Source organism: Molothrus ater, chromosome 9 (genome assembly GCF_012460135.2).
Source record: "Molothrus ater isolate BHLD 08-10-18 breed brown headed cowbird chromosome 9, BPBGC_Mater_1.1, whole genome shotgun sequence".
NCBI lineage: Eukaryota > Metazoa > Chordata > Aves > Passeriformes > Icteridae > Molothrus > Molothrus ater.
Genome location: NC_050486.2, coordinates 1,648,160 through 1,674,058, shown reverse-complemented (window position 1 = coordinate 1,674,058; position 25,899 = coordinate 1,648,160). Strand labels below are relative to the sequence as shown.

The window sequence follows — 25,899 nt, the reverse complement described above, 5'->3', positions numbered from 1 at the left end:
CATGCAGATTAATTAGCACTGGAAACAAGAGGATCATTAACCAACAGAAGACAGAACACTAATTAATAAGTGAACTAGATAACTTGTAGCCAATAAACATTAACGCCTTGGTTTGTTAAAATCCACAAAAAGGGAAAACTTCTGACAGTTGTCGTGCTGGCTTTGTGGAATTGCCACCCAGCCATCTTTCTGCGCAGAACTACAAACAAATCCAGCCCCTCGACTCTGAGCGTGGATGGGCCTTTGGCACAACGGGGGGAAAATGGATTTTGGGACAATCGCGGGACAATCGCGGGACCGGGGACCGGCACCGGGACCCGCACCGGAGGGGGCGTGGCCGCCCTGCGGAGGCCCCGCCCCCAGGCCAGCGGAGGGAGGCGCGCATGCGCAGTGCGCCGGCCGTTACCTGTCAGCGGCGGCGGGCGGAGGAGGAGGCGGTGGCGGGATGGAGGGGCTCATCCCGCTCGTTAACCGGCTGCAAGATGCCTTCGCGGCGCTGGGCCAGAACTGCCTGCTCGACCTGCCGCAGATCGCGGTGGTGGGCGGGCAGAGCGCCGGCAAGAGCTCCGTGCTGGAGAACTGCGTCTCCAGGTGAGGGGCGGCGGGCACGGCACCCCCGCGCGTCCCCCCCCCCCCGCTCCCCCCACACGGCCCGCGGCGCGCGCTGCTCCCAACGGCCGCGGCGCGCGCCCCCCTCAGAGCGGCCAGGGCGGGGGGGGCGGTGTCGGGCAGGGATGGACGAGGAGGGGTTTGGGGGGACAGTTCGCGGCTCCGAGCCCACCGTGGGTGCTCGTCCCCACCGAGGATGCTCGGTGTCCCTCCCCCCGCGGTGCCTCGGGGGTGGCGAGGCGGGCCCTGGCCCAGCAGCGCCCGTGATGCGATGTGCGCGATGCGGGGAAGCCGCCGCGCCTCCGGTGCGAGCGCGTTCGGGTGCCCGCTCCGTGTGTGCGTGTGTGTGTGGGGGGGGGTGACCGCTGCCTGAGAGGAACGAGGTGTTTAAAGCCCCAAACCCTAATTTCGGTGGCGTGCTGGCTCTGGGCGCCTCATTCCTCCCATCCCATCGCGTATAAATTCGCACCGTCCCGACGCGCCCGTGGGTATTCGAATCGCGGCGTCATTAAGGTTGGAAAAAACCTCCAAGATCGCAAGTCCAACATGCGCATCGTTTCTAACAAGTCACTGACAGGAAAAGGGGAAGCCTGGCGATTCAGGCGGTGCTTTTTGACGGCCAGGCTGTGCCTCTGGAGACGTCCCGAGGTAAACATGGGCTTCACGTGCTGTTTGATGAAGTTCCTGCTGCGTTTGCCTCAAATAGCTGCGGGCTCCCGGAGGGAGGTGGTGCTCCCGCAGCCGAGCTGCGATCCTAGTCCGGATTATGGGGTCGAAATGCTGTTGTGTGTCGGTGACTGGGGGACTTTGATGTGCGGAGATCTTCACCGAAGGTAATATTAAATGCTGTGACACTCCACAACCTGGCCGTGTGCCAGGCTGCAATAGCTCTTGATACCCGGTATAAAAATACTGTATAGTGGTTCTTATCTCTTCTTCAGAACTGACTGTGTTAAATGTCAGTTCTTTCTCCTTGAAGACTGTAACTAGCTACTGGTGTTGTCAGTACTGGCAAGTCTTCGATTCTGGAAAACATAATTGAGATCCTCAGAAAGCACAATTGGCTATCAAATTATTACTGTTCTCTTTAAACAAGTCCTTAAAAAGTATTTTGGTAACCTTTTGACTTTTTGAGCTACGTGTCCACAAAGCTGTGCAAAGCACATGTGCTGAGGGGAAAAAGCACCTTCATTTTTCTTGTCAGTGAGGCTATTTTGGTCCCTGGGCTCGGGGCTGAGCGAGGTGGGCTGATGTCGGTCTCTGGATCCAGCTGTGCCGATGGAAGATCATACTGCTCCCAGATGCTCGTCACTGCTCGGCTGCCCGAGGGATCTGCTCCATCTGATCCGCAGGTGGAGCTGTTCTTTAGAGCCGCCTGGATGTGCCCGGCCGGAGCAAAAGGTGAAAACGAGCAGTTTGTGCTGATCTGGTCTTTTTGGCCAGGAGACTGGAGCCAGCTGCACGAGTGAGCTGTGGGCACTTCTAGCAGGAATTAGGAAGGAGAGCTAAGGGCAGTAACTTTTTTACTCGTGTAGTTATTCACTGTGCAGACACTTCAGTCTCTTCAGAGAAGAGATTACAGGCTGCTGTGAAACGCCAGAATGTCTCTGTCACATGGGATGTGGAATTTGGATTCTTTCAGCCTGGTTTCAGAGTTCCACATCGTTGTTTTATGCAGTAACTTCTTGAGATTCAGCACGAACTGATCTGTTGTACCTCCCTACTTGCAACCTTAGAGCCTGTTGCAAAAATGACATTAAACTGCATTGTTCCAAACCTATTCCACGAGACTTGAGCACGGATATTTTGCTCGTGCCTTTCCTCCAGGCTGAGTACGTGTGGGCAGCAGATGTGCCCTGGCTAAGCTGTGAAAACTTGGTTGTGAACCCTCAGAACCAGATTAATAAATATCCATGAGCTCAGAAGAGGATTTTGCTTGTTAGATCAGCAGACAAATGGCCTGTGTCTCTTTTTAGTAAGCCATAGGATGGATAGTCCTGTTTTTATGGGATAATGCAGCTGCTCTCTGCACACAAGTTTGTTTCATCCACATCTGTCTTAATATGGCTTGTAGAGGTAGAAAATCTCCCTGTAGAGCCGTGCTGCCCTCATTTCTCTTTGTTACTGGTATATTGCATGACCTCTAGCAAGCACAGAGCCAACTTTACTAACAGTAACACAGCTTTGAAATGGACATGAAAATAAAACAATCCTTGCATTGCTCTGAAGTTTGACCATTAGTTCTCATGGCTTTTGTTTAGTTTTTTTGGTTTGGGTTGTTTTGTGGTTGTGGGGTTTTTTTGTTGCGTTGTTTCATTTTGTTGGGTTTTTTTTTACCACATGAATCATTATCATTAGTAGATTTTGAACTCTTAGCCTTCAGAGAGATTGAAGATCTCTTTTCTTCAGGAGTAGCTGTAATTGGGATGAGGAAGGCAGGATGTCCTCCATGGGTGTTGCTACAACCATGCTGCTGGTTGTTAACATGTATTGTCAGTGGAGCTGTGGTGAGGTTGGCAAGGCGGTTTTACCTCTAGGATTAGGTTGTTATTCCCTGCTCTCTGTAGCCACTATAGCACTGTGGGTGTTTCAGTCTTCCACAAGACCTCTGGTTGTGCAAAGATTACTTTTTTTTGCACTTGGTATTTTCTGACTTGCAGGTGGTATCATGAGTCAGAGTTTCTTTATGGCTCCTAGGAAGCGTGTTGGGCTGTGCAGGGTTATCCTCTACCTTGTTCATGCACTGCCATCACTTTTCAGCAGGGCTGTGAGGAATCTGGTGTAGCACAGTGGTGTGGGCTGGCAGGGGGAGCTGGGTCCTGCAGAGTGAATGCCACACATCCATCACTGCCTGCAGGGCAGCAGCAAGGCCTGTTCAGGTGCACACAGCACCCTTCGTGACTAGCAGCAGGCAGGGAATGTGTTGGGGTCAGCTCACATGTGTTTTGCATAGATGCTGGTGTTGAGTGAGGATGGATTCTGCAGGAACTGTGGGACATCCAGAACTACTTGTCTTGTTGTAGCCAAGCTGGAATCGATGTGTCAGATCTCCCCAAGTGCCCATTGTTGTTGTATTTGGATTAGCATCCCCTGAGGAATGTGGAGAGTTTCCTCTTTGAGTGCTGCTCCTCTGTGTGTAGGGAGGCAGTTTCTTTTGGTAGTCAAGGAAGGTTTTTCTCTCAGGATTCTGGTTACATTTAGATGCACACAGAGATTCTGGAGAGCACCTGAGGACAGCAGTCATTTCCATTTATGGGTTAGCTCTTCATGTGTTCATAACTGGAGCTCATGGTGTGTGTTTGAGGAAATGAAGTTGTCTGAAGAGCAAATGTTCATCCTACCTCCTTCTGCTTCCCTTTGTAACAGGAGTTAATGTGCCCAGGAAACGTTGAGCCAGCATTGAAGCAAAGCATCTAATGCAGCCTTCTGGTAGGGGTTGTTGGAGAGCAGCTCAAAAGCACAAAGGAGAGTCAAACAACAAATGCCAGGGAATTGCCAGTGGGAGAAGGCACTCGGCCTCTCTTAGTGCTGTGCTCCTGAGCAGCTCAGGGCCAGGAGCCTGGACGTTGTTTGTGCTTTTCAAATGGGCTTTTGATAATAATTAGGTTACTTAAAAGAAAACTGCTGGCAGGAAGCAATCCCTGTAAACTGTATATGGAGAGAAAGCACTTTCTTTTATTTCATCTGTAGCCAAATGGATTTTTCAGATAACTGAAGGCACAGACAGCAAGCTACTTTGTCAGGGTCTCCTTCTTCAGAAATCAGAACCTTGTTTTACTCTTAAAAATAGCAAGAAATTAATAATTATGTTTCCAACTTGAAAGCTCTTCACTTCCCTTCCTGCTTAATGTAATACAAACTGCATGAGGCCAAAGAATTGTTTTATAAGAGATATGAACTCTTGATTGTAAGCCTGTCAGTCATCATCAAACAGGCACTTTCATTTTAAGAGCCCCAGGTCTGATTGTGTAATTCAGCTTTACAGCTTTTTGATCTGAGATGCTTTTGACAATCTTAGGGCCACTGCATGTAAGTAGAGCTATTTATTATGACATATGTAGTGATTATTTCTTTTTGAAATTACTGTTCCTCGTGTGCTCAGCTCATTCTGTTCTGCTTGAGATGGCGGTTGTGAAAAGACTGCGTTGAGTCATTAGGAGAAGAGAAGGGACTTTAACTCTGGCTGCTAGAGCAGAAAATTTCTCTGAAGAATGTAGACACATATTTAGATTGATGCTTCCTGGGGGAGATGTATTAAGATTGGTGCAGGTATTTTATTCTTTTAGTTACTAGGCATTGACAGAAAAACTTTTTGACAGAAAATCTCCTCTTTTGTGAAACAAGCAGGAAAAAGCTAAGCAGTCAAGCTGAATACAAACTGAGATGTGGTGCTGTGTACTCTTTTTTAATCTTAAGGATCTTCTGGAAATGAGAGTCAGCCACTCCTTTTCCTGACTAATTAAGACATAGTACAGCTTGGAGTACACTATTGAGTATATTAGCCTAGTTATCAAAATACTCTGGTGCAAAGAAAGCAAGGATGTTCTGGGTATTTCATTTATTAGAAACAGCAGCAAATGAGACAGCTCATTTGGGTTTCTTCCCTGAATAAGGCTTTGCATTTATACATTGAAGAACAAACTGGCTGTTTAGATGGGATACAGATGGCCTGGTTTTGTCCTTAAATGTAACTCCATTGTTGACTTCAAGTTATTTTTTTTTCCTTCAAGTCTTGAGAATTGGTATATACAAAGTAAAGGAAATGTGTATTAAAAAACAGACATGCAAAAAATATGCTGTTTTTTCAGCACCACCCTGCATGTAATTTTTTTCCTCTAAAACTACTTTGAGGATTTGTCTCTTTTATTTTTGGCATGTAAATTTTGCTAATTAAGAAAAGCTTTACTCTGTAATGAGGCAGGCATAGTGTAGGGAGCTCTGACCTTTACTGTGGCATTGAAGTTCAGCATATCAGGCAGTTCAGAGATGCCAAATCAATAGGTAACACTTCACTTTTGTAAAGTGAGAATACATAGTCCTACTCTAACTTCAGCATGCTGTGTACGACCAGGGTATTGTAGCATTTAGTGAACACAAGTGTAGTATTTGAAGTCTGTGCTCTAGACTTCAGAAAAACTTCAAAACCCTGCAAAAAGCAATGTTCAAAAAACCCCAGTCTGGTCTCGAGTGCCTTGTGAGAAATCAGTGCTGCAGATTCAGTGGCAGTTGTGAGTTCAATCCATCAGGGTACTGCAGGTGGCTGCACTCCTCTGATGGTTTTTAGAGGACAGCACTCATCTCAGGGGAGGCTTGTGGGTTGGGCTTTTTCTTTTTTCAGACCATAGGTGTCACTGCAGGCTCCCAGGCAGGTAATGATAAGCATTGACTCCATGATTGCTGAAGGCTGATCAATTGCTGTATTCTCTGGATCATATATTACACTATATTATACTTATTAAGAAGCTCGTAACCCTTACAGACAGTCTGATACAGCTTTGGCCTAATTGGTCAATCCATCCAAAACACCATCCACTGTCTGATTAAGAAATCACTCTTTGGTAAACAAATCTCCATAGCACATTCCACATGTGCACAACAACAGGTGCAGCAAGTGGAGATAAGAATTGTTTCTCATTCTTTTCTCTGAGCTTCTCACAGCCTTCCCCAGGAAAATGTCTGGGAAAGTCTGTGCCTGCTCTCTGTGGCCAGAGAGCTGCTGCCACACACAGGAATCTACTTCACTTTATCCAGACTTCCCTGGTTTTTACTGCAGAGGCACTTGTGAAAGTTTCACAGACTGTCTGACTCCCTAGACTCTTGTATAATATTCTAAATCCTGTTACTCACTGCCTTCAGGAAGGAGCCCACACTTGGGATTTTGTAGTGTTGAAATCAACAAATAACCAACACCTTTGTTGTCTTGCTGTTTCTTGATGGGCATTGCTGCTGATGTTTCAAGCTTATGTCACTTTCCTGTGGAGATAAAAGAGCAAACAAGGATTTCCAGTTTAGATAAATAGATGTCAGCAATGGATTGTTTGGACGTTCACCAGTAAACATTGGGAGTGATGCTGCCATGGATTGCAGCACAGCATGGAAGTGTGGACCCTGCTCTCTGCCACTCTTTACTGTGTGACCTCAAACAGCTTTTTAAATATTACCTGTATGTGTATCCACACATGCCTTACCTGGATGTAGAATATAGATTTTTATTCCTTTATTTTTACCTTGCTTCTACCTGTAAAGGAAGATGGTAGCACATAATCTTAAAATCAGTGTGGGATAACTGATTGTTGTCTAAACCTTGTTGTTATGCATTTCTCTTGTTTGAGTGATGGCTGATATAGATTTGTGTGGAACCAGAACTGACCCTTGGATTCTGCTTTGCACAGCTGAGATGTGCCAGTGTTTGCTCATCCCAAAAAGGCACCAGCAATAGCTTAGTCATTGAGAGAGAGATCATGTTTGTGGTTTGCCTTCCCTCAGCTGATCACTGAGCAAATTGATGATGCTCCTCCAAGTATTTATGGGTTTCTCAACAGTGCCTAGATTGCAGGCTTGAGGGGGAGGGACTTTTTAGCTTTTTCTGGTGTTTAGCTTTTTCTTACTGTTTTGGTGGGGCTTTAAACACCAACAGTAAATACAGAAGTCTGTGAATTCCCCATTTGCTGTGCTTGTGTGTAACGGGCTACTGAGATTCCCTTTAATGCTGTGTGTGTGCAGTGTAAATGTGCTGAGAACAGGAAATGAGCATTATTTAACTGTGACCTTGCATCCTTTTCTTCAGCGAGTTGCATGGGGATGAACAAGGCAGCATTATTGAACTAGAGAGGAGCAAAATCCCATTTAACTGGGTGCTGGGCTTTGATGTGCTGCCAAGCGCTGTTGTCTGTGATAGCCTCTGGGGTGTAAAGGAGACTGTAGCTGGAGATAAGAGAGGTTTTCAACCCAAGTGTCTGCTGATAATGGCAGCTTTTATAATTTGTGTGTGGAAGTCACGCTTTTAATTCAGCACCTGATTTCTTTGTTCAGGTGTGCAGGAGATGCACTCTGTGCTGTAATACAGAATTTCAGCCCTCACAGATGAGATCATCAAAGCCAGAGAAACTTGGGCACTTGCTCTCTTGTTTACTCTGTGCACTGCAGGTGCCTAAACCGTGCCCATCCACTCAGTGGTGCTCAGCTCTAGAGGATGCTCTGAAGCTGCTGGTGTGGAACTCACCTGCAGAGAGCAGACAGGGCAAGGATGAGAACCACTGGGAGACATCTCTGCTCTCTGCTGCATGTCAGGGGGAGTATGGCTCTCTTCCAGCCCTGCTCATCAGCCAAGCTGGAAGCTGCTGAAGAAATTTTGGCATAATCCATCAGAGGCAGTGTTGTGCCCTTGTGTGCTCACCTGTTTATTTGCTGTGGTGCTGAACAAATGTTGGCAGAAGATCCTCAATGTCTGTCAGATCTGGGAAAGAGGCTGAGAATCTCAGGAGTCTGGACTGAGACCTGCAGCCTAATGACTTTGTTAGTGCTCTGGGAAGTAGCAGCACAAAACACTCTTTGGGTCAGACTTCTAGTATCAATTTTTCTTGGGGTAATAATTCAGTTTCTGGTGAGCAGAGAGATGGGAGATCATGGCTGATATTAAATTTCCCTGTTGAGCTAAACAGACTTTACATTGTCCTGGACAATATATTAATCTGCACATAGCACAGGCTCAGAGAAGGATAAATGGGCAGGTAGAAAAGGATAAAATGGCTGGAGAAGAGAAGCTCTTTGAGAAACTTGGATCACTTGTTTTGGGAACAATCTCCTTTCCCCCTTCCTTCTGTAATTGTCTTCCTGTAAATAAATTCATGCTCTTTATACTGCAGTTCCCAATGTGTATATGTTCCAGAGGGAGTACAGGAATTGAATTCAGATACATTCCAGCTCTGCAAAATGATCTAAAATGGCTTGTACTGTACCAAAAATATATCAAAACTGTATCAAAAACAGGAATTGTACAGTTTGACACCTTGTCTGCTACAAAAGAGAAATGTATTTTCACAATACTTCTGAAAAGTCCTTGAATTTTGTGTCACAGCTGACTGTATACTGTGCTTCTGTTTAAAAAGCCTGTATTGATGGATCCCAGCTCAGGACTGTGGGATTTGGGAGGAAGAGCAGCAGATGGCTTTTTCTGGGTTTTTGGAATTCACAATATCTAAAAGATTTGTCCTGACAGAGTATCAAGAGGTGCATTATTTGCCAAATACAAGTATTTCTGTAGTAATTAGCTTCATGTAGCTGATATGCCTGGTTTGTTGGGACATGTTGTTTTCTTTCTGATCCTTGCAGTCATATTTTTATCTCTGATTTTATTATGGAGGAAAACTTCTTACTCAAATCTTTCTGAAGAAACATTTTTAATTGCATTTGGCAGCTGGAAGTGATTGAAAAAAAACCCAAACAGCCAAGGTCTATTTAGAGCACTGACAACAATTTAAAGTGAGCAAAGAATTTTTGTTGTTGAGATACAGAATCTTGCTGCATTAGTATTCATCCTGAGAATGGATGGGCTTTTATGCACCAACATCCTATGCAAATGAGTCCTTTCCTAAAAGCAAACATATCTGATCAGGGAGAATAAGTTGTTCTGCAAAGTCCCCTTTATTCTTTTTGACACCAAAATTCTGGGAATTGTTGGGCTTTCTTTGTGTTTTGTGCTTCCTTTCTCCCCCTTCCACCACCGCTTGGAATTGACAGAGAGCACCGTTGGGCAGGAAATAGCAGAAGCTTTTGTCAAATCTTAAAAGGGACAGAGGAAAAAGGGCATTTTCACCCATGGAAGGAGGATGATGCAGCAGAGGGCTGGCTGCCTGCCAGGGAGGACAGATGCACCGTGCATACCGTGCCTTGCCCACGAGCCTGCACATTGGCAGCTTCCCCCGTGCCCAGCCAGCCCAGCACAGCCCAGCACTGCACACACACAGAGCACTCTTCATCTCGCAGCCTGGCAGCTTCTCATGCCTGTGTAGGGCAACTTTGCAGGCCTGTAAGCATTGCTGAGATTCTAAAACTTTCTATCATGTGAAAGACATTTGCCTGAACCCTAGGAAGTGCATTTTCTTTCCTTGAGCCAGTGAACAGTCTTGTCTTTTTCTGTGTGGGAATGTGGTGTGGAGTGCTGTCACTGCTGTCAAAATACAGCATTAGATTGCTCTAAGAAGGTCTGTGCCTTCCTAGACTTGAGTTCAAATGTCCCCTTTGGAGAACCTGTTGATTCTAATTTTGTTTAATGGAGGATTTCACCATTGGGACCAGAGTAATTTTTGGCACTGATTTTCTCATAGCCCTGATGTCTAATGGGGAGGTGTAATAACTTCTGTCATCTTGTTGGGCAGAAATGCTGCTGCTACTTGCAGAAAGCATCTTCCAGATCCAAGAGAAGTACAATGACAGGGATTTCTGAGCCTGCTCTCTCCCCAGTCTTCTGCATGAGGAGGAATCTCAAGCTTTGCTTTCTCACCTGAGTGCTGCCTAAGCACTGGCATTGAGCATACTTGTTATGGAGGTCCCCAGTTAGTGTGACTGGAATCCCTTGCCAGTTTTTCAAGGGCTTTTCAAAAATACATTTTTTGTCACATTTAGAATCAACACTCTCATATTCCCACAGCTGGGTCTTTTTGAGTAGACTTTTTTTTTTTTTTAACATTGCCTTCTGGGTTTTTTTTATAGCTGGTCTCAGTTCCATAAAGGAGTGGAGGGAAAAGAGACCCAAAGAGACGTTTTAGGCTGCTAGCTGTAGTGCTGTGTAAGATTTTCAACCCTTTATTTTTTATTTTTCTTAATTCAACCTGTGTTCTTACTTGGAAGTGATGGATAGGATAATGGGGGTGTCTCTGCTTTGCTGTTGAGGTCCAGTAGTTCAGCAGTGGTAGTGAAGGACGCTGATGGATTGGAAAATGGCTTCTCAAAACCACCAAGTTTATGTACCCTGCTTGAGAGGAGGAGTTGACAGCCCTAAGGTGTCTGGATACTCTGTTTATTTGCCCCTAAAGCCCTGCACACACTGCATGGGCTGAATGTGTGGTTACTGTGCTTGATTGAGCAGGTTAATTAAAATGATCTGTCAGTAGAAGGAAGATTTACCTTGAAAGAATGGTTGCTGCAAACTGAGACCAAACATGAACTAAACACCAGCCATCTATGCTGTGTGGTTCCCAAAAAACCACTGGAAAGATCAGCACAGAGCTTCAGGAGCTGATCCATCTTCGATCACTCAAAATCCACAGCCTCTGAAATGCATTTAGCATGCCTGGGAGGCCTAATTAAGATCGGTATCATGGTCTTCAATAAAGCAGATTAATTGTCTTGTACATCTTCCTGTAAGGCCCATTGTGTTAGGCCATTGAACAAAGCTCTGGGAGACCTTTGATTGACAGACATAGTGCCAAACAAAAAACCATTTACTCTTCTGTAACTAATGAAAGGAGGTGAGGGATCAAGCGGTGACTGACAGTGAGAACTGGTCTCTGCACTTGGAGCCGAGGAGGAACAACCTGCATGGCCAAATTTCAGTGTCCTGTAGGAACACTACTGTGTAATTGAATGACAAAGGCACCTGGTTGAGAACATCAAAGCACAACTGAGGCAGTGCCTTCTGTGTCCTAGGGTTATCTTTGTAGTGTCACTTGAAGGGTCGTGTGTCTTGTGTTGGTGATCACAAATCTCATGGACTTGATTGCTAAGGCCTCTGTGTAAATGCAAAGTACATTTCCCATCTCTTGGACATACCTTGCTTTGTAATGAATGAAAAGTGAGTGAAGGATCTGCTGCTGGATCCTCTGTGGGATGGGTGGGCACAGGAGCAGGTGAGATAGTGAGCACATCTGCAGATGTATATTTTTAGCTTTAAGAGTTCTCCAGTAACAAATTACCTGGGTGTGGTTGATGGGTTTTTAAAACCTGATGAAAGAAATTAGAAATGTTTCATGCCTCCCATCCTCAGGCTTACACTGGACCATGCTTTTTCCTGTTTCTGGAATTTTTTAGCACTTTGCTTTGAGGCTAACTATGAAAAATAGAAGAAAAATGAAAGCTTTTTGAGTACCTCTGTGTGTTTTGCACAGCACTTGGAGATGCTGTATGACATGTGTCAGTGTTCCTGTGAAATTGTGTGGTCTCTTGCACAAGGCATGGTCATTCAGCTGCTAATGTGGGCCACAAGTGCTCCTGGTGTGCCAGGCTGGAGTTGTGTAAAACAATAAACACTGCTGGAAAAAGGCCCAGGAAAACTTTTGACTTTGGGCACAATTGCTTCCTATTGCAATTAAAGCTGTGTTGCATTCCTTGGCAAAACTTGGGAATAAAAGCCTGTGGGGAGTGCTAGCAATGCCCTGTTGTTTTATTAGCTGCTGCATCAGGGCCTTTCTGCATTTGGGGGTGGTTTGGGGCCTTGGGGTGGACTTGGTGTTCGTGGGAGAACTCTTGAGCCATTGCTGATGTTGTCTGGCACTGTGAAGGGGATGGGTCATTTCTGCTTCTTGTGAGAAACTCTGGCTCTTGTCCTGAGCCTGGCACGTTTCTGTGCTTTGTGAGGAATGTGGAGCCTTTTTCTTTGGAGGCAATTCTGATTTTTTTAACAATCCATCACTATCAATTAGAATTGTTCAGAGCTCTTTAATGAATGCAGTTACTGTGCAATCATTGACTTTTCTCTCGGTTATTTGATTTCCTGGATTCCCCCTATGTTTTGTATGAATTAATGATGTTGGGATTGATGTAAATGAGTTGCCATTTATCCTGTGTGATACTGACCATGTAACTGATCTAAGCACAGGACATTTCTCAGCCCTACACTGGCAAAGAAAAGCAAATGTAAATTATTCTTTTGAAACTACGATAAGTTTTAAACACTGATCCATCATCACTTTTCACACAAACTGGGGATTCTTCTGCTTCATTTCATCTTTTCTTTTTTTTGTTTTTTACATAATAAATACTGTTAGTGTGCTGAAGATCTCCTAAATGGAGACTTTCCCTGGAAATCCTCTGAAACAAGTTATGTTTGTTTGTTTATGTGTTTTCCTGTGTAAGCTGCAATCCTGCATTATGATTAGACCACCTCACTGAGGAGCCCCTGTCTAGTTTGCTTTTCAGCATTTCCCTACAGTTTCTGCCCTTCCTGAAATTTCCATCTCATCCATGAGGCTCTTCAATGAATGAGTATTCTAATTACTTTTTCACCTTAAAGCCCAGACTGGCTTGTTATTATAAACTGCTGAAGTGTTGCAATGGCCAACTTGTTTCACCATCCTGTGGCATAAGTTTGAGACCTTGCTTTTAGCAAGTCAAATTCAAACTGCTGTATGTTCCTTTATGCATTAAACAAACAGTAGACACCAAACTTAGTAGATACCCTTGTCCAGATCTCTGATACTGGAAATGAGCAGTGCTAGAGAAGACAACACAGCTTATGTTATGCATTAATATATAATATTATAAATAATATTAAATTAAATAAAGAATAAATAAAATAAAATTAATAAATATAAAGACATGAGTAATTTTATAGGATAAAAATTTTTTAGCCCTGAAAATATTTTGCTCTTGAAAGTATTTAACAATATTCTAACAGCTGAGTGCATTCTAAGATTGACAAATTCCTGAAGGGCTGTCCTGGCAGATCTGGCTCTTTGCCTCCTCTTTGCATTTGATAAATTCAGCCCTGGCCAGGCCTTGCTGGGCTGTCCTGTCACTGCTGAGCTGGTACAGCTGCTGTCAGCTCAGTGCTTTGTGCTGAGAACGCTCTGAGAGTGAGGATGGAAAGGTAGCTGGAATCTGAGTGCAGGATGAATGTCTCTTAGAGGAGCAGGGCTTTCATTCCCAAGGTGTTTCTCCTTTCCTGCACCTCCTCATTGCTAAGGGCCCTGCAGCTGTGCACAGAGGTGCTCCCAGGCTCACTGCCCCCTCCACAGCAAACAGCCTTTTCTCCCTTGCTGGTGTCTTTGAGCACAAATTCTCAGGCATGAATATTTTCCTAGATGGATTTCTTTGCAGTTGCTTCAGCTGTGATGTGAATTTTTTATCCCAGCTTTCACTGAACAGAGGTGTGCGTGCTAACCAAAAGGTGTGATAGCAGCTGTCTCAAATCTTAGAGGAATGTTAGGGTGTGCCAGCAGGGCCAGGCATTGTCCTTTTGCTCAGAAGGAACCTTTGGGACTTGGCTCTGTTCATTCCTATTGTATTTCTTGCTGCTGTTACTTGGATAAATTGTGGGACCATTTCTGATACAGAGCTGTTTGGTTCAGCACCACTTACAAACCCTTTAGAGAATGCTTTCTGTGCCAGGGGAAAGAGGAGCTGCATTCTGTCCTGTGGATGTCAGAGCAGGCATTTCTGCAGAAGCAGCTGTGCAGCATTTCACCTGATTCCCTGCTGTGTGGTACTAGGTTGTTTTTCCTATTTTCCTAAAAATGTGCAAGCTATGTTTCAGATTTGACTTACATTCCTGTGTGTGTTTAAAAAATTGCGCTTTTTTTCTGTAAATAGAGTTTATGTATTTATTTGTAACATCTGATTTGAGCTGTACAGAGAATGTACAGAACCTGTAGAGAGCTGTACAGAACCTGTACACGGGTGCTGTTGCCTTGTAGCTGAAATTTCAAATGTTAAAAAAAAATCTCTGTCTCTGTGGGCAGATTGACGGCAGTGTCTCTTTCAGAGAGGTAAAACACCCATTCAGTGGTTAAACGGTGGGGGAGAATTTTCTCCTGAACTCTCCCTGTGAAGCCCATTACCCTCATTCTTTGACTTCTTCCCTCTTGAAAATGTGCATTTGTAGCAGAAGTTTTATGTCTTGCTGCTGCACTGTGGAGTTGGTTGTGTGATCAACACAGCTCCCCCTCTCACCAAGCAGGAGCCTCTCTCTGCTGATGTTTGCTTGAACAGAAGATAGTTCAGCTCGTTGGACAAGGGTAAAGAATGCCATCACTTTTGGGCATATTAAGAGCATGTTCTGAAGGCACATTGTTGTCTTAACCTTTCTTTGTAATTTTGCTGATGAGGAAAGGTGAGCATTGTGTACACGGGGAGCTGCATTAATGCAGTGTTCTTTACTGCTGAATGTGCTTAGTCTGAAGCACAAAATCAATAAATCTTTTCAGCCTTTGACTCCCCAAAGGATTTTCTTGTCTCTTGTGGTGCTGTAGAGGACACTGGTTTAGGTGACCACTTTGTCCTGAGTGACAATTAATTTTAGCTTCTTGATGGGAAAATATATACATGTATTAAAAACGGATATTAAATGTTTGAAAACCAATGTATGAAACTGTAATCTTAATCTTAATTTGCTGCCTCCTGGCTGTGTTCATTTCAGTGCACACAGAATTCCATTGTTCCCATTCCTATTTTCTGTTTCCCCATGAGAAAAGCAGCAGCAGGTGTTCATGGAGGGGCAGCTTTCTCTCCATTAGCAGGTACTGAAATTATGCTAGAGACCTCTCTGAAGGCCTTTGGCATCTCTTGAAGCTAATTCCTCTCTGCTGTTGCTGTCTCAAGTGTTATAAAGCATCACGGCAGATTTAAATCAGTACACCTGATGGTTTTGCAGTGTCTTTGCTTTAGAGATTACTTGAATTCCTAATTAATTGTACTTCTGCCTGCAGGTCTGAGTTTGAGTAGGGAACTCAATGAGTGAGTTTGTGTTTGAACAGCCTCCCCTTTTGGTGTGCTTTGGTTTGCAGACTGATCCCACGGTAAGCACACATGAACAGGTACTGAGAAAGGGAAGCACAATTTAGCTACAAATTAACACTGTTTCATTCCAAATGCTGGGGAGTTCTAAAGTGCTGTGGGGCACAGGACACGTGGTCTTGTTCCTCAGAGCCTTAGGACTGCTTGCATATGTTCTTTTTATTTATGTCTAGATGTTAGGAAGGAAACCTTCAGTACTCCTATCACAGGTAGAGTTGCTGTGTTTCTTTTCTGCTGAGGCTTTGTCACCTTGTTGGTGCTTGTGGAAAGAGGTTCATTTTTGTGTTTCTGAACCTGTCCTTGCCTGGGACTGCTCAGACCTAACATCCTCTGATTTGCACAGATAATATCCTGGATATTTATGTGGTTTGTTTTTCATAGATGTACCCTCAAGGCCTGTTTTAAACCACACAGGTTTGAGTGCAGCCTTTAAAGGAGCTGTGAAAGTCAGGCTTCCATTAAGTAGTGCAAGGTCAGTGTGAAGATCCTCAGTGGTTGTTCCAGGCAGGAGGTGATTGCCCAGTGCCTGGAGCAGACCTGTCTGAGCAGCTGTGTCTAAAGGGCTGCCAGGGCTGTGCTTTGTTCCTTTGGCTCGTGTCCTTCTCCCCATCCCTCCCAAAGACACTGCACATTGCTGCCTCCCCTCTGTACAGGCACTCGGGGTATAACAACAGTCACCCACATCAGCTCTGCCCTTGGACTGAAAATTCCTGCCCTAAGCCTTGGCTGCATTTGCTTTTCAGCTGAGCCAGAGGAGGGAGTTAGCAGTGCTGCTAGGGCAGGCAGGAAAGTGATTCAGCATCCCTTGGGAGGCAGGAAAAAAAGCCAAGGGGATTTTGATGAGCTTACACTGACTGTGAAACTCTGTTTACCCCTGAATTTTGTTCCTCTGGAGATGCTTATTTGAAGGAAACACTTTACAAAGCCTCTCACTGAATCTCATCTCATAGTTTTTAAATGTTTAATAGATCTGGCAGCTGGGGAAGACACTGGGAAAAATGTGATATTTTGCTTTGGGTTTCTTTCTTTCCAGTTGCATAAGGAGTCTCCCTGTCTTTAGAGGCATGGAAAGGCCCACGGGGATGCATAATGATATGGTAGAGCTGGTGTCTTTGTTTTCTTGCTTCCTTTCTGGTCCAAGGACACTCTCCCCTCTGTCCCACAGGACTTCTGGTGTTCTGCTTTCACTGAGAAACTTCTGGGCGGATGTGTTGGTGGAAAAGTTATTTGGAGATTTGGACTGGCAGAAGTTGAGTACGTGAAGGAGTAGTGCAGAGTGCTGCCAGCTTGGTTTGTCCAGAGCTCTGGTGTGATGTACATTCCTGTGTCTGATCCTCTTCAGATTGAATGTGCAGTGATGCCAGAATCCTTTGGGGAAATCTGGCCATGGCTTCAGGTAGTGCAAGGTGAGATGTTGGATGTGATGGTCTTGAGGAGGCCTGGGAATGCCCTGAGACAGTAATTTAGCTTTAATGCACATTTGTCTCATATGTAATGACCAACTACTATCTTGAACCAAAATTAACAGCCCTACTTTATAGGAGTATTTGTTATAAATCTATCCACACCACCTTTCCATTTCCATGCAGAGGAGGTGCCAAATTAGTCCAATATCTTGTCTAACTGCACATTACTTCTGGCTAGTAACTATTTGTTTAATGTTTCTAGGGATTTTCTTCCACGGGGTTCTGGAATTGTGACGAGACGGCCGTTGGTCCTGCAGCTCATCACTGCCAAAACAGGTAATCCCTTCCTCTTGTTGGGTCAATGCCTGGACAAAGTGCTGATGTACTTCAACAGGAGAAAAACTTCTCTAAGAAGACATGAGCAGTGTGAAGGAAGATACCACCAGACTGTCTGGAACAAAGGGCTGCTGCTCCAAAATTGTGCGCTCAGGACCAACTCATCACATTTCCCATTGTGGGAAAATGGTAATGTCTAAATCCTGGAGCACATGGTGAATTGAATCCACATCATTACATGCAATATACTCTGGAAATTAGCTTTGATTTATTCATTTCTTGATGAGCTTTGCAGCTGTATTAGTTAACACACCTAAATTGCTGCACTTCTACCTTTAGCTCTTGCTCCAGTGCACACAGATTTGATTCCACACAGGCTGTTTTCAGAACTTGTCCTTTTTGGTTGGGCTCACTGCACTAAGTAGAGCAGAAGGTGGATTGGGGGAAAACAAGGGTTCTGTGTATTTGTCTGGTCAGAAATAGAAATATTTTTGGGTGTACCAGTAAGCTATGAGACATATTGAGATCTTTCATGAGAATTCACCACTCTGTACTCTTCCACAGGGCACTTGATCTGCTGTGGTGTAGCTCAGGTCCCTGGCATAGCTAAAAGCAGTTATGGTTCACCATCATTCCAGTTTTTGGTGTTGTTACTTCTAAACCAATGTAAGCAACAAAATTCACTGGTTTGCTATTTACTTCTGCTCAAAACAGTAAAAAAAGAAACAAAATAACATCCAAACCAGCACTGAAACCAAAAAATGGGCTTTGAATTATGTACCATGATGAAACTGGGGAAAAAACCAAAATTATAGCTGCCTGTAAAACTTTAGTCTGTCCCTGTGTGTGAGATATAATGAAGTTTTTGTGTGTATTTCTTTCCTGAAGGTCTTCACAGTGTTCAACAGGAAGGTAGACTCCAGTCTGCTTGGGCTTCAGGGTGTTTTCTGAATTATTCTTTTAAGATGCCATCATAATTTCAGTGCCTCTATAAAATTTTCCATGGTGTTTACACATGTGGAAAAGAAAGGAAAAACAGTGGAATTCAGGATTTCTGTATGCTCAGCTTAGAAACTTTGGGATTGTCAAGTGTGTCATACACTTATAGTGCTTTATATATGGTAGATATTAACATTTGATTTAGTTGGAGGAATGAACACTTGCCATTTCTGCAGCTCTGGCTTTTGGCCTCTGACAGATGATGCAGGAAATGCATGAATGAGGCTTAGCTGTGGAGAGCCTTCATCTGCCTTTTCCAGCACCATACCATGATGCAAGAGCAGAAGAAACAAAAGCTTTGAGCTTTTTGAATCCTTTCAAAAAGACTGAACTGAGGGGACTTGTCTTATATCTGACCTCAAGTGGATAAATACTTATTCATTGACACCCATCCTAAACTTACCCTGACTGCTCTGAGTTCACCTCTTTTATAAAACCATCACTGTCTCTTGGTTTAGTGTTTTTCTCTATCTGCTTTTCCTCATTACTATGTTCCCAAAGTATTACTGCCTTTAGATAGGTCTCTAGGTTTTGTACAGGTACCTTCTCTGTTGAAAATTAGTTCTTCATTATGGATTAAATAATACAACAAAAAACTTGAAAAATTCAGGAGAGCTGAGTTTCAGCCTAATTTTGTGTTTCCTGGATATCAAGGTTTATTTCTCCCTCTGGGAAATGCTGTGAAGTTCTTGTTAGGGATTAAATGCCAAGACCTTTAAAATGCGAGCTTTAATTATTTTGTTACTTTCTTTAAACTTTGTTCCACTGTTGTTGTTTTTGATGGTGAAATTCCAAGTAACTTTATCTTTTAAGTCACCTTTATCTTTGTGAACTAATTTTAAGAAAAGAAAATAAAGAAAACTGCTTAGAGAAGCACAGTGTTCTTTTACAGGAAGCAGATGCTGGGCTGATTTCTATGAAGCCCATAATTATCCAAAATGTTACAGAATAATTAGAGAGCTGTATCAGCTTTTTGTTGCTGTAGTAAACAAAACTAATTTTTAATCCTAGGATTTTTCTTGAGGTTTAAAAGTAACTGTTCTTAATCTTGGAGTATTCCTTGGGAGAGAGGGGGCACTTTCTATGCAGGCATGCACAGATGACTGCAAGATACTTCAGCAAGGTTTTGGAATGTGAATTTGATTGACAAAGGAGGTTAAAGCTTCATTTGAGTCACTGCACTAAGAGATGAAAATTAGCAGAGGAGGCATTTGTGCACATCACAGTCAGAGAAAGCTTTGCCCATCCACTATTGGGTCAGACATGGCATGGAAGGGTGCAGCAGGAATTGGCTGGGAGGGGTTCCCAGGGATCCTCCAGCATCTCAGAGATCTGGGTAAAGAGCTGTTCCCCCTGCAGGGGTAACACTGAACAATTCCAGAGTAAGAAATACAGATCATGAGAGATATGGAGTACATGGGGTATTTTTAACATTTTTGAATTTTTTAGTATGGGTGTTGTTTTTTTAGAATTTTGTTTACCCATTTTAAAAGTTCTGTGTAGTTTGTACAAAGCTATTTCTCAGTGCCCTTGGCCTCCTTTAGTCACTGCCATGTTTTGGTAGTACCAGTACAATTCCTAAATGGCTTTATGGCATTTGCACTCCACATTCAGGCAAATTTGTACTCTGCTGAAATACTGAAGGCAAATACAAAGTTTTTAATTAAATATTGCAAGTAACAAGTCAGTCTTTAATAGTTTTGAGCATTTTCTCTGAGTTTGATAATGTGAGAAATTGTGTGTCTTTAAGATGCAAGTGTTAGTGCACAGATGGCCTGAGATGAGAATTTCGAGTGTGCTTGTGAGCTGGTGGGTTTTTCTTCCTTTGAGTTGGTGTTCCTTCATTTTTCCATTAAAACTTATTTCTTCAACATTCTAAGGTTTAGTTTCACAACTTTGAGTATAGTTCTTAGCTTGATGGTTTTTTATCTAACACAGCAGGAAGATTAAATAGTTTTTGTTGGAGTTAATAGATATTTTCAGTGGTGCTGCTGAGTGAGCTTTAGAAGGTAATGACTTGAAATTTCTGAGATCTTGAGAGATGAGTTGGTGTTTTTGTTGGTTTTTTGTTTGTTGTTCATTTTGTTGCGGGTTTTGTTTGTGGTTTATTTTTTTTCTTTCTGCTGCCACACATTCTGTATAACCTTAGGCAATCTGTTCTTCTTGCTGTGCTTTCTTCTGCCTCTGCAGGTGAGATAATGACTAGGTTCTGAGAGATTAGCTAGTACATTGTTTTTGAGCAGCAGTGCCAACAAAAAATATGTGATGCCTTTGTAGTAGGTCTTCTCTTTGTTAAAAATCCATTGCCTGCTGTATAAATCCTGGTATTTGTTATTTACATCTGAAATATCCTGGCTCTAGGAGAGTTATTTTCCTTATTTTGATAACTGTTTTTGGAGCAATTTCAGATTTTCTTCTTGCTTCAGCAGATTAACAGATTTTGAAATTCTTTGCTGAGGTGGACATTTGTTAGAGAAATGAGTCATATTTACAATACCCACACTTGAGTTCTGTTAATTAGAATACTAAGAGGAAATTAAGTCATAAGGTTCAAAAGACATTCTGATTTTTTCTGAAGTCTTGCAGATGCTCTTTTCTGTTGAGGTTGTAGAGCTTTAATCCAAATTTCGTGTATTGCAAGACTACTCCTCACACATAGCCATCTTCTGTTGCCATCTGGTGGCAAAAACAATCCTCGAACAGAAAAAGAAATATAAAAACAATTTAGACTGGTTATTTCAGCTAACACAAAAGATCTTAGAGACTTCATCAGATGGCAGGCATTCGGAGGTCTTCTTCCAAAAACTGGAAAAATGCCACAGTGCCAACAGCAGGAAAGAGAATAGGCACTTTACAGGGAGGAAAGGCAGAAAGTGGCTGCATTTCCTGGATCCCACTCTCACTCAGATGATGAACAGGGATGCTGGAGAAATCAGTAAAACTACTGAGCTGTGTACCCCAAAAGCTAAAAAGTGCCACCAGCAGGAGGAAAAGATGGTAAAAAAAGATGGTGACCCCTTTTTGAGCTAAGGAAAGAGTACTGACATCCTGGAAGAGAGACAGTGCTGCTGCTCTGAAACCTGAATTTAAGCTTGTGTAAGGTCAGAGAGACTGCAGATGTTCCTTGCACCTGCAAATCTCCCAATTGCTGCTGTCTGTGGGGGTGATCTGAGCTCATCCCAGTGACTGCTGAGGTCTGGCAGCATGGCTTGCTGGGCTCAGCCACTTTTCTATCAGGACCTCAAAATGGGATTTGAGCTTCAGCTCATGTTTGGACAAATTGATGGTACCCACAAATACTTGGCTTTACACGTGGGTTTGCCTGGAGGCTTTTGTTTCCTTGATCCCAGATTGGTGCTCAGTGGCAGTAGGAAAGATGGAATCCCCTCATTAGGATTGAAAAATGGATCTATATATGCCCATCTTTATAAAGATATAAAGGAAAGTGACAGAAGAATCAAAGTTCACTCTTAAGAGAAAGAAATCTGTAAGTAGTTATTAGCTAACGATCTGAAAGGTGTTTGAGATGAACAGCAGCCAACACAAACTCATCAAGGGAAATAACCTTGTCATATCAGTGCAATAATTTTTTTTATTACAAGGTAGCAGGCTTGTAAATTGAGGTGAGGTGGTATCTTACCTTGGCTACAGTAAAGGTTTTTAAATGATTCCTTTTTTTGAAAATATCATGAGCAATCTTAGGAAATAGGATTTAGCAAGGACTCCTGTGAGCTGGATGCACAGCTGTTTAGAGTGGGACACCCCTCCAGGTCATGGGCAGTATTTTGTATTACTGGTTGGATGGCAGCATGGAGTGTGTTTATTAAGTTGGTGTTTGGCAAATACAAGCAAGAATATGAAAGGTACTGGTGGGCAGAATTGGAATTCAAATTGCTTGCAGAAGAAGAGAAATATCCCCAGAGTAAGAAGCAATTCAGCTGGGGTGGGGTTTTTATCTGTACTGAAAGGCTGGTATTTGAGAAAATGGTTGGTTTTCAGAAAAGGACCTGGTGCTCACAGTGAATCTCTGACAGAGCAAAACTCACTGATGCCAGGCTGTTGTGAAATACAGAAGTAAACTTTGTACAAGGTGCAGCACAGAAATGCAGTCCTACAAGATTCTGCTTTTCCTCAGTCCTGGGAAGGAGAAAGCTCTGCCTCTGTATATTTAGGAAAAAGTGCCTGGAGGAAGGCTGGGTGAGGGCTTGGAACTACAGGAAGCATCATCCATAGGAAATGGCTGAAAGAACAGAGGGAAATTCCTTCTACAAACAAAAACTTCCAAGGTTGTATAAGATTATTGTATCCAAAAGAATGCTTTTCCTCCTCTTGTACAGGTGTCTGCCCTTCTAATGAACCATTTCACTGGCTCCTAGGAGTGTCACCTGCTATCTTTGGTAGTTACTTTATCAGATCTGCACTGTTTTCCATGTTTAATATCTTCTGCTATGATATTCTTGTCATTCTCTGCATTGCCAGGATTTTTTGTTTTAGCTTCAGGAAATGCCAGGGTACTTCTGTTTCCTATAGCCTTTCTGCTTGAAGGTTAGCAGTGGAACAACTCAGTTTTGAGTATTTCTTCTTCAGCTTGTTGGAAAAGCTACAGAAATGGCAAAGCAGAAGAGGGATTGTAGATTGGGCAGGACAAGGGCTTTTGATACTTCCTCTCTTTTCAAGGAAGCACCATTGAATGATTTGCTATGGTCCAGATTCCCTTCACTGCATTTACTTTGTTCAGAAAAAGCTGTCCATCATCAAAGAAAAGGTGAAGTACTTTGGCTGATGATGTTTATTTGGATGTTTTTTAAAAAACACCCTCTTGAAATCACTCTTTTGGAAAGAGTTCTGAGGCTTTGGGAGATGCTTTATTGAAGGTAAAAGTGTTGTTGCTTGAGTGGTATCTCCCCAAGGGGCAGATAGAAGGTGCAGTAATAGCAGATACTCCTCCTGTGCTGCCTACATTTAAAATGTTTGCCACAGGCCTACAATTTAATGAACCTCTTCTTGGAACACTTTCAATCCCTTTTGAGTACTGGATACTGCCACCAGCTTGGAGCAGCTCTGCTTGAAATCAGTTTGGGAGCAGCTCTGAATCCAGGGCTGTGATCCTGGTGAATTCCTGACCTCGAGGAACAGATTTTTCTGTACAGAGTAAAACCTTTGGGCTTTGTAAGCTCTTGGGCTCAGCCTGATGTGGGTCAGGGATGTTTTCCAAAGCATCCCTTATGTATTCCTAAGGGCTGATCCTTGTCGTTGGCTCTCTTTAGCTTAGAGACAAATTTATGAAATATCTCAAGTGTTTATATAATTTAAATAGTCTGAGAATAGCAATGGCTGCTTAGTGCTCATAACAGTATATCATTGTGCTAGATTAAATCATAAAGGCTAACAGAGATATAACTGACAGGAAAAAGAAGGAGCATTTTAAAAGATGTGATCTCATATCACTAGTTTGTATGATTTGTCTAATTTAATCAAAACTGAAGAGAAAATTAATCACTTGTGGATGCACTGAAGGAACTATGCTCTGGTAGCCTTTTAACTGTATGTTATCTAAGGTGCTTTTAATGAGTCTGGGGGAAAAAAGAGTTATTTTACATGCAAGGACTGTTTTAATTTTGTATCTAATTGTTCTTTCTCTTAATGCAACTTCAGTTTTATACAAAAATCCATGTCTGAAAGCTAGACATCAGGGAGGATCACTTTTTCTTGCTTAGCTTTGTGTCCATTCCCACAAAACCATAAATAAAACATTTTCCCAGAGTTCTTCTGAGCATGAAAGCTGGAAAGTGAAGCTTGCATTAAAGCATGTGCTTCTCCAGCCTGGCTGAAGGCATCACTGCCAAGGGCAGGCTGAGGGCTGAAAGGAGCAGAACAAAGCTCTGCTTGTCCCTGGGAATTCTTATTCCGTAGGCTGCATGTGGAAGCACAGGTTAGGAACCACCCTGGAGTTTATTCCTTCAGCCCTGCTGGCACCACAGATGGCTCCAGGAGCAAGGAGATTTGATAAACATGAACCCAGCTAAAAAGTAGCAAACATTTTTATATGGATTGCTTTGAAGCCTTGTCAGATAGTGAATTTATTACTGAGTGTAGAGTGGGAAAAAGAGAAAAAACTTCCTTGGCTACCGAGTCAACTGATTACAGCTGGGCACCAACTGTTAATTACTGGATTCAGAAATAATTGCCTGAGAAAATCTGATGATCCACTGGGAGAAAAAAATAACTAAGAAGCATATGTATGTTTTATGCCAGGAGCTGTGCATGAGGAGGTGGGATAAAATAGGGACCACTTGTCAGCTCTTTTTTTCATTAGGTATCTGTTTGCCAGCCTTGAGATGACAAATTTTACAAATGTAAATTCTCAGCTGAGATATTTTATTTTGTGCACCATATTATTTTTCTTTTTGAAATATTTCAATATTCCCTGGGATTTTTTTTTAATAAACAGTAGATAATAAAACAAAACTCCCATTCATTATCATTTTGCTGCTAGAACTAGAAAAAGGATATAAAATAAGGTGCTTATTTTTAGGTACTCTCTTGTTTTTAAAATAAGTGATGCATTTTTGTCTGAACAAGGGTGAGTTTCCCTGTTCCTCCCACACTGAATCTGGAGGGATTATGATATTGTAGGGCAGACAGGTGGGTATTTGATGTTTTCCCCTCCACTCTGTCCTTTTTTTCTCTCAGTTTGCTTTAATTATTTATTGCAGTTTTGACTATTTGTTACTTTTTTAACAGCTCTGTCAGTAATAGTAACAAAGTGACTTCTGGGGAACAGGCTTCAGTACTGACACATAAAGTCCTCTTTTAATCCATATTCTCACATTTGGTGTTCTCAGCTGCTGTTCTTTGAGTACCAAGCAAGCTCTTTGCTCTGGCTATCTGGGCTTGTTACCAAGTAACATTTTCTGGGAGAGAAACTTCTGAAGGGAGCTTTGGGATCAGGCCTCCATTGCAGGATGAAATGGACTGGAATGTGCACAAATCTTTTCAGCCTTTCCCCAGTCCTACAGCTCCGACCTGCTGGGGACAGGACATGAGCTGGTGTCTGGAATTGCTGTTTATGTCATCATTTCTGATGGCAGCCTCACTATGTAGATAAACCTTTGTGTTCTGCTTTGACAGAAGAAAATCCAGTTTTAAAATCCTGGGATGTGCTTTTGGTTATGCAGGCAACCTAAAAGTTGCAATAATTAGTATCAGTATTTGGATTCAAAAGTCAAACAGAGACTAAGTGTCAAGTTTGGGTTTAACAAATTATCTGTCTCTGATTCCTGGTCCATGCTTTTCTAAGGTAAAATAGCAACTGGTATGAAATTAAAGGCTTGGGAATTATTTGTGTTGTCCCACTTCAGCAAAACCACAGCTATTTCTATGGACATTTTTGCAAACTTGTAGACATGATTCATATTTAGACTACAGGACACTTTTAGGAAATGAGAAGCTGTATTAAAAACATTACAGTGTTTTTAAGTGATCTTATTTTCATTTTGAACTTGCAAAAATTGACAGAATTCCCTTGCTAAATTCATGTGTAAAATGGGATGTAAGTTTTTGAAGCAAATGCTAAAAATCTTTCCTGGTACAGAATTTGAATTACTTTTCCATTTAGGATGTATTACAGGCAAATGAGATCAGATGAAAACTCAATCTCATTCTTAATCTGTTCCCTATTCTATTACTGTAAATGGCATCTAATTGAAAGAGTCAATTGTTCCAGAAGATGATGTGCTAAAGATAGGAGCAATAAATCATATCCAGTCAACTTGACTTTTAACTGAGCCTTTCTTGCTGAGGGCTGGTTTTCATATGT

General features: G+C 42.7%; 1 protein-coding gene across 1 annotated transcript in view; it reads left to right on the top strand.

Annotated features, from left to right (window-relative positions):
• Positions 1 to 437: 437 nt before the first annotated feature.
• DNM3 (dynamin 3) overlaps positions 438 to 25,899 on the top strand; it is a 173,330-nt gene continuing 147,868 nt past the window's right edge. The window contains 2 exon segments of the mRNA XM_054515853.1: positions 438 to 591; positions 17,008 to 17,081. Coding sequence (XP_054371828.1) covers positions 446 to 591; positions 17,008 to 17,081 — 220 coding nt within the window. The 5' untranslated portion in view covers positions 438 to 445.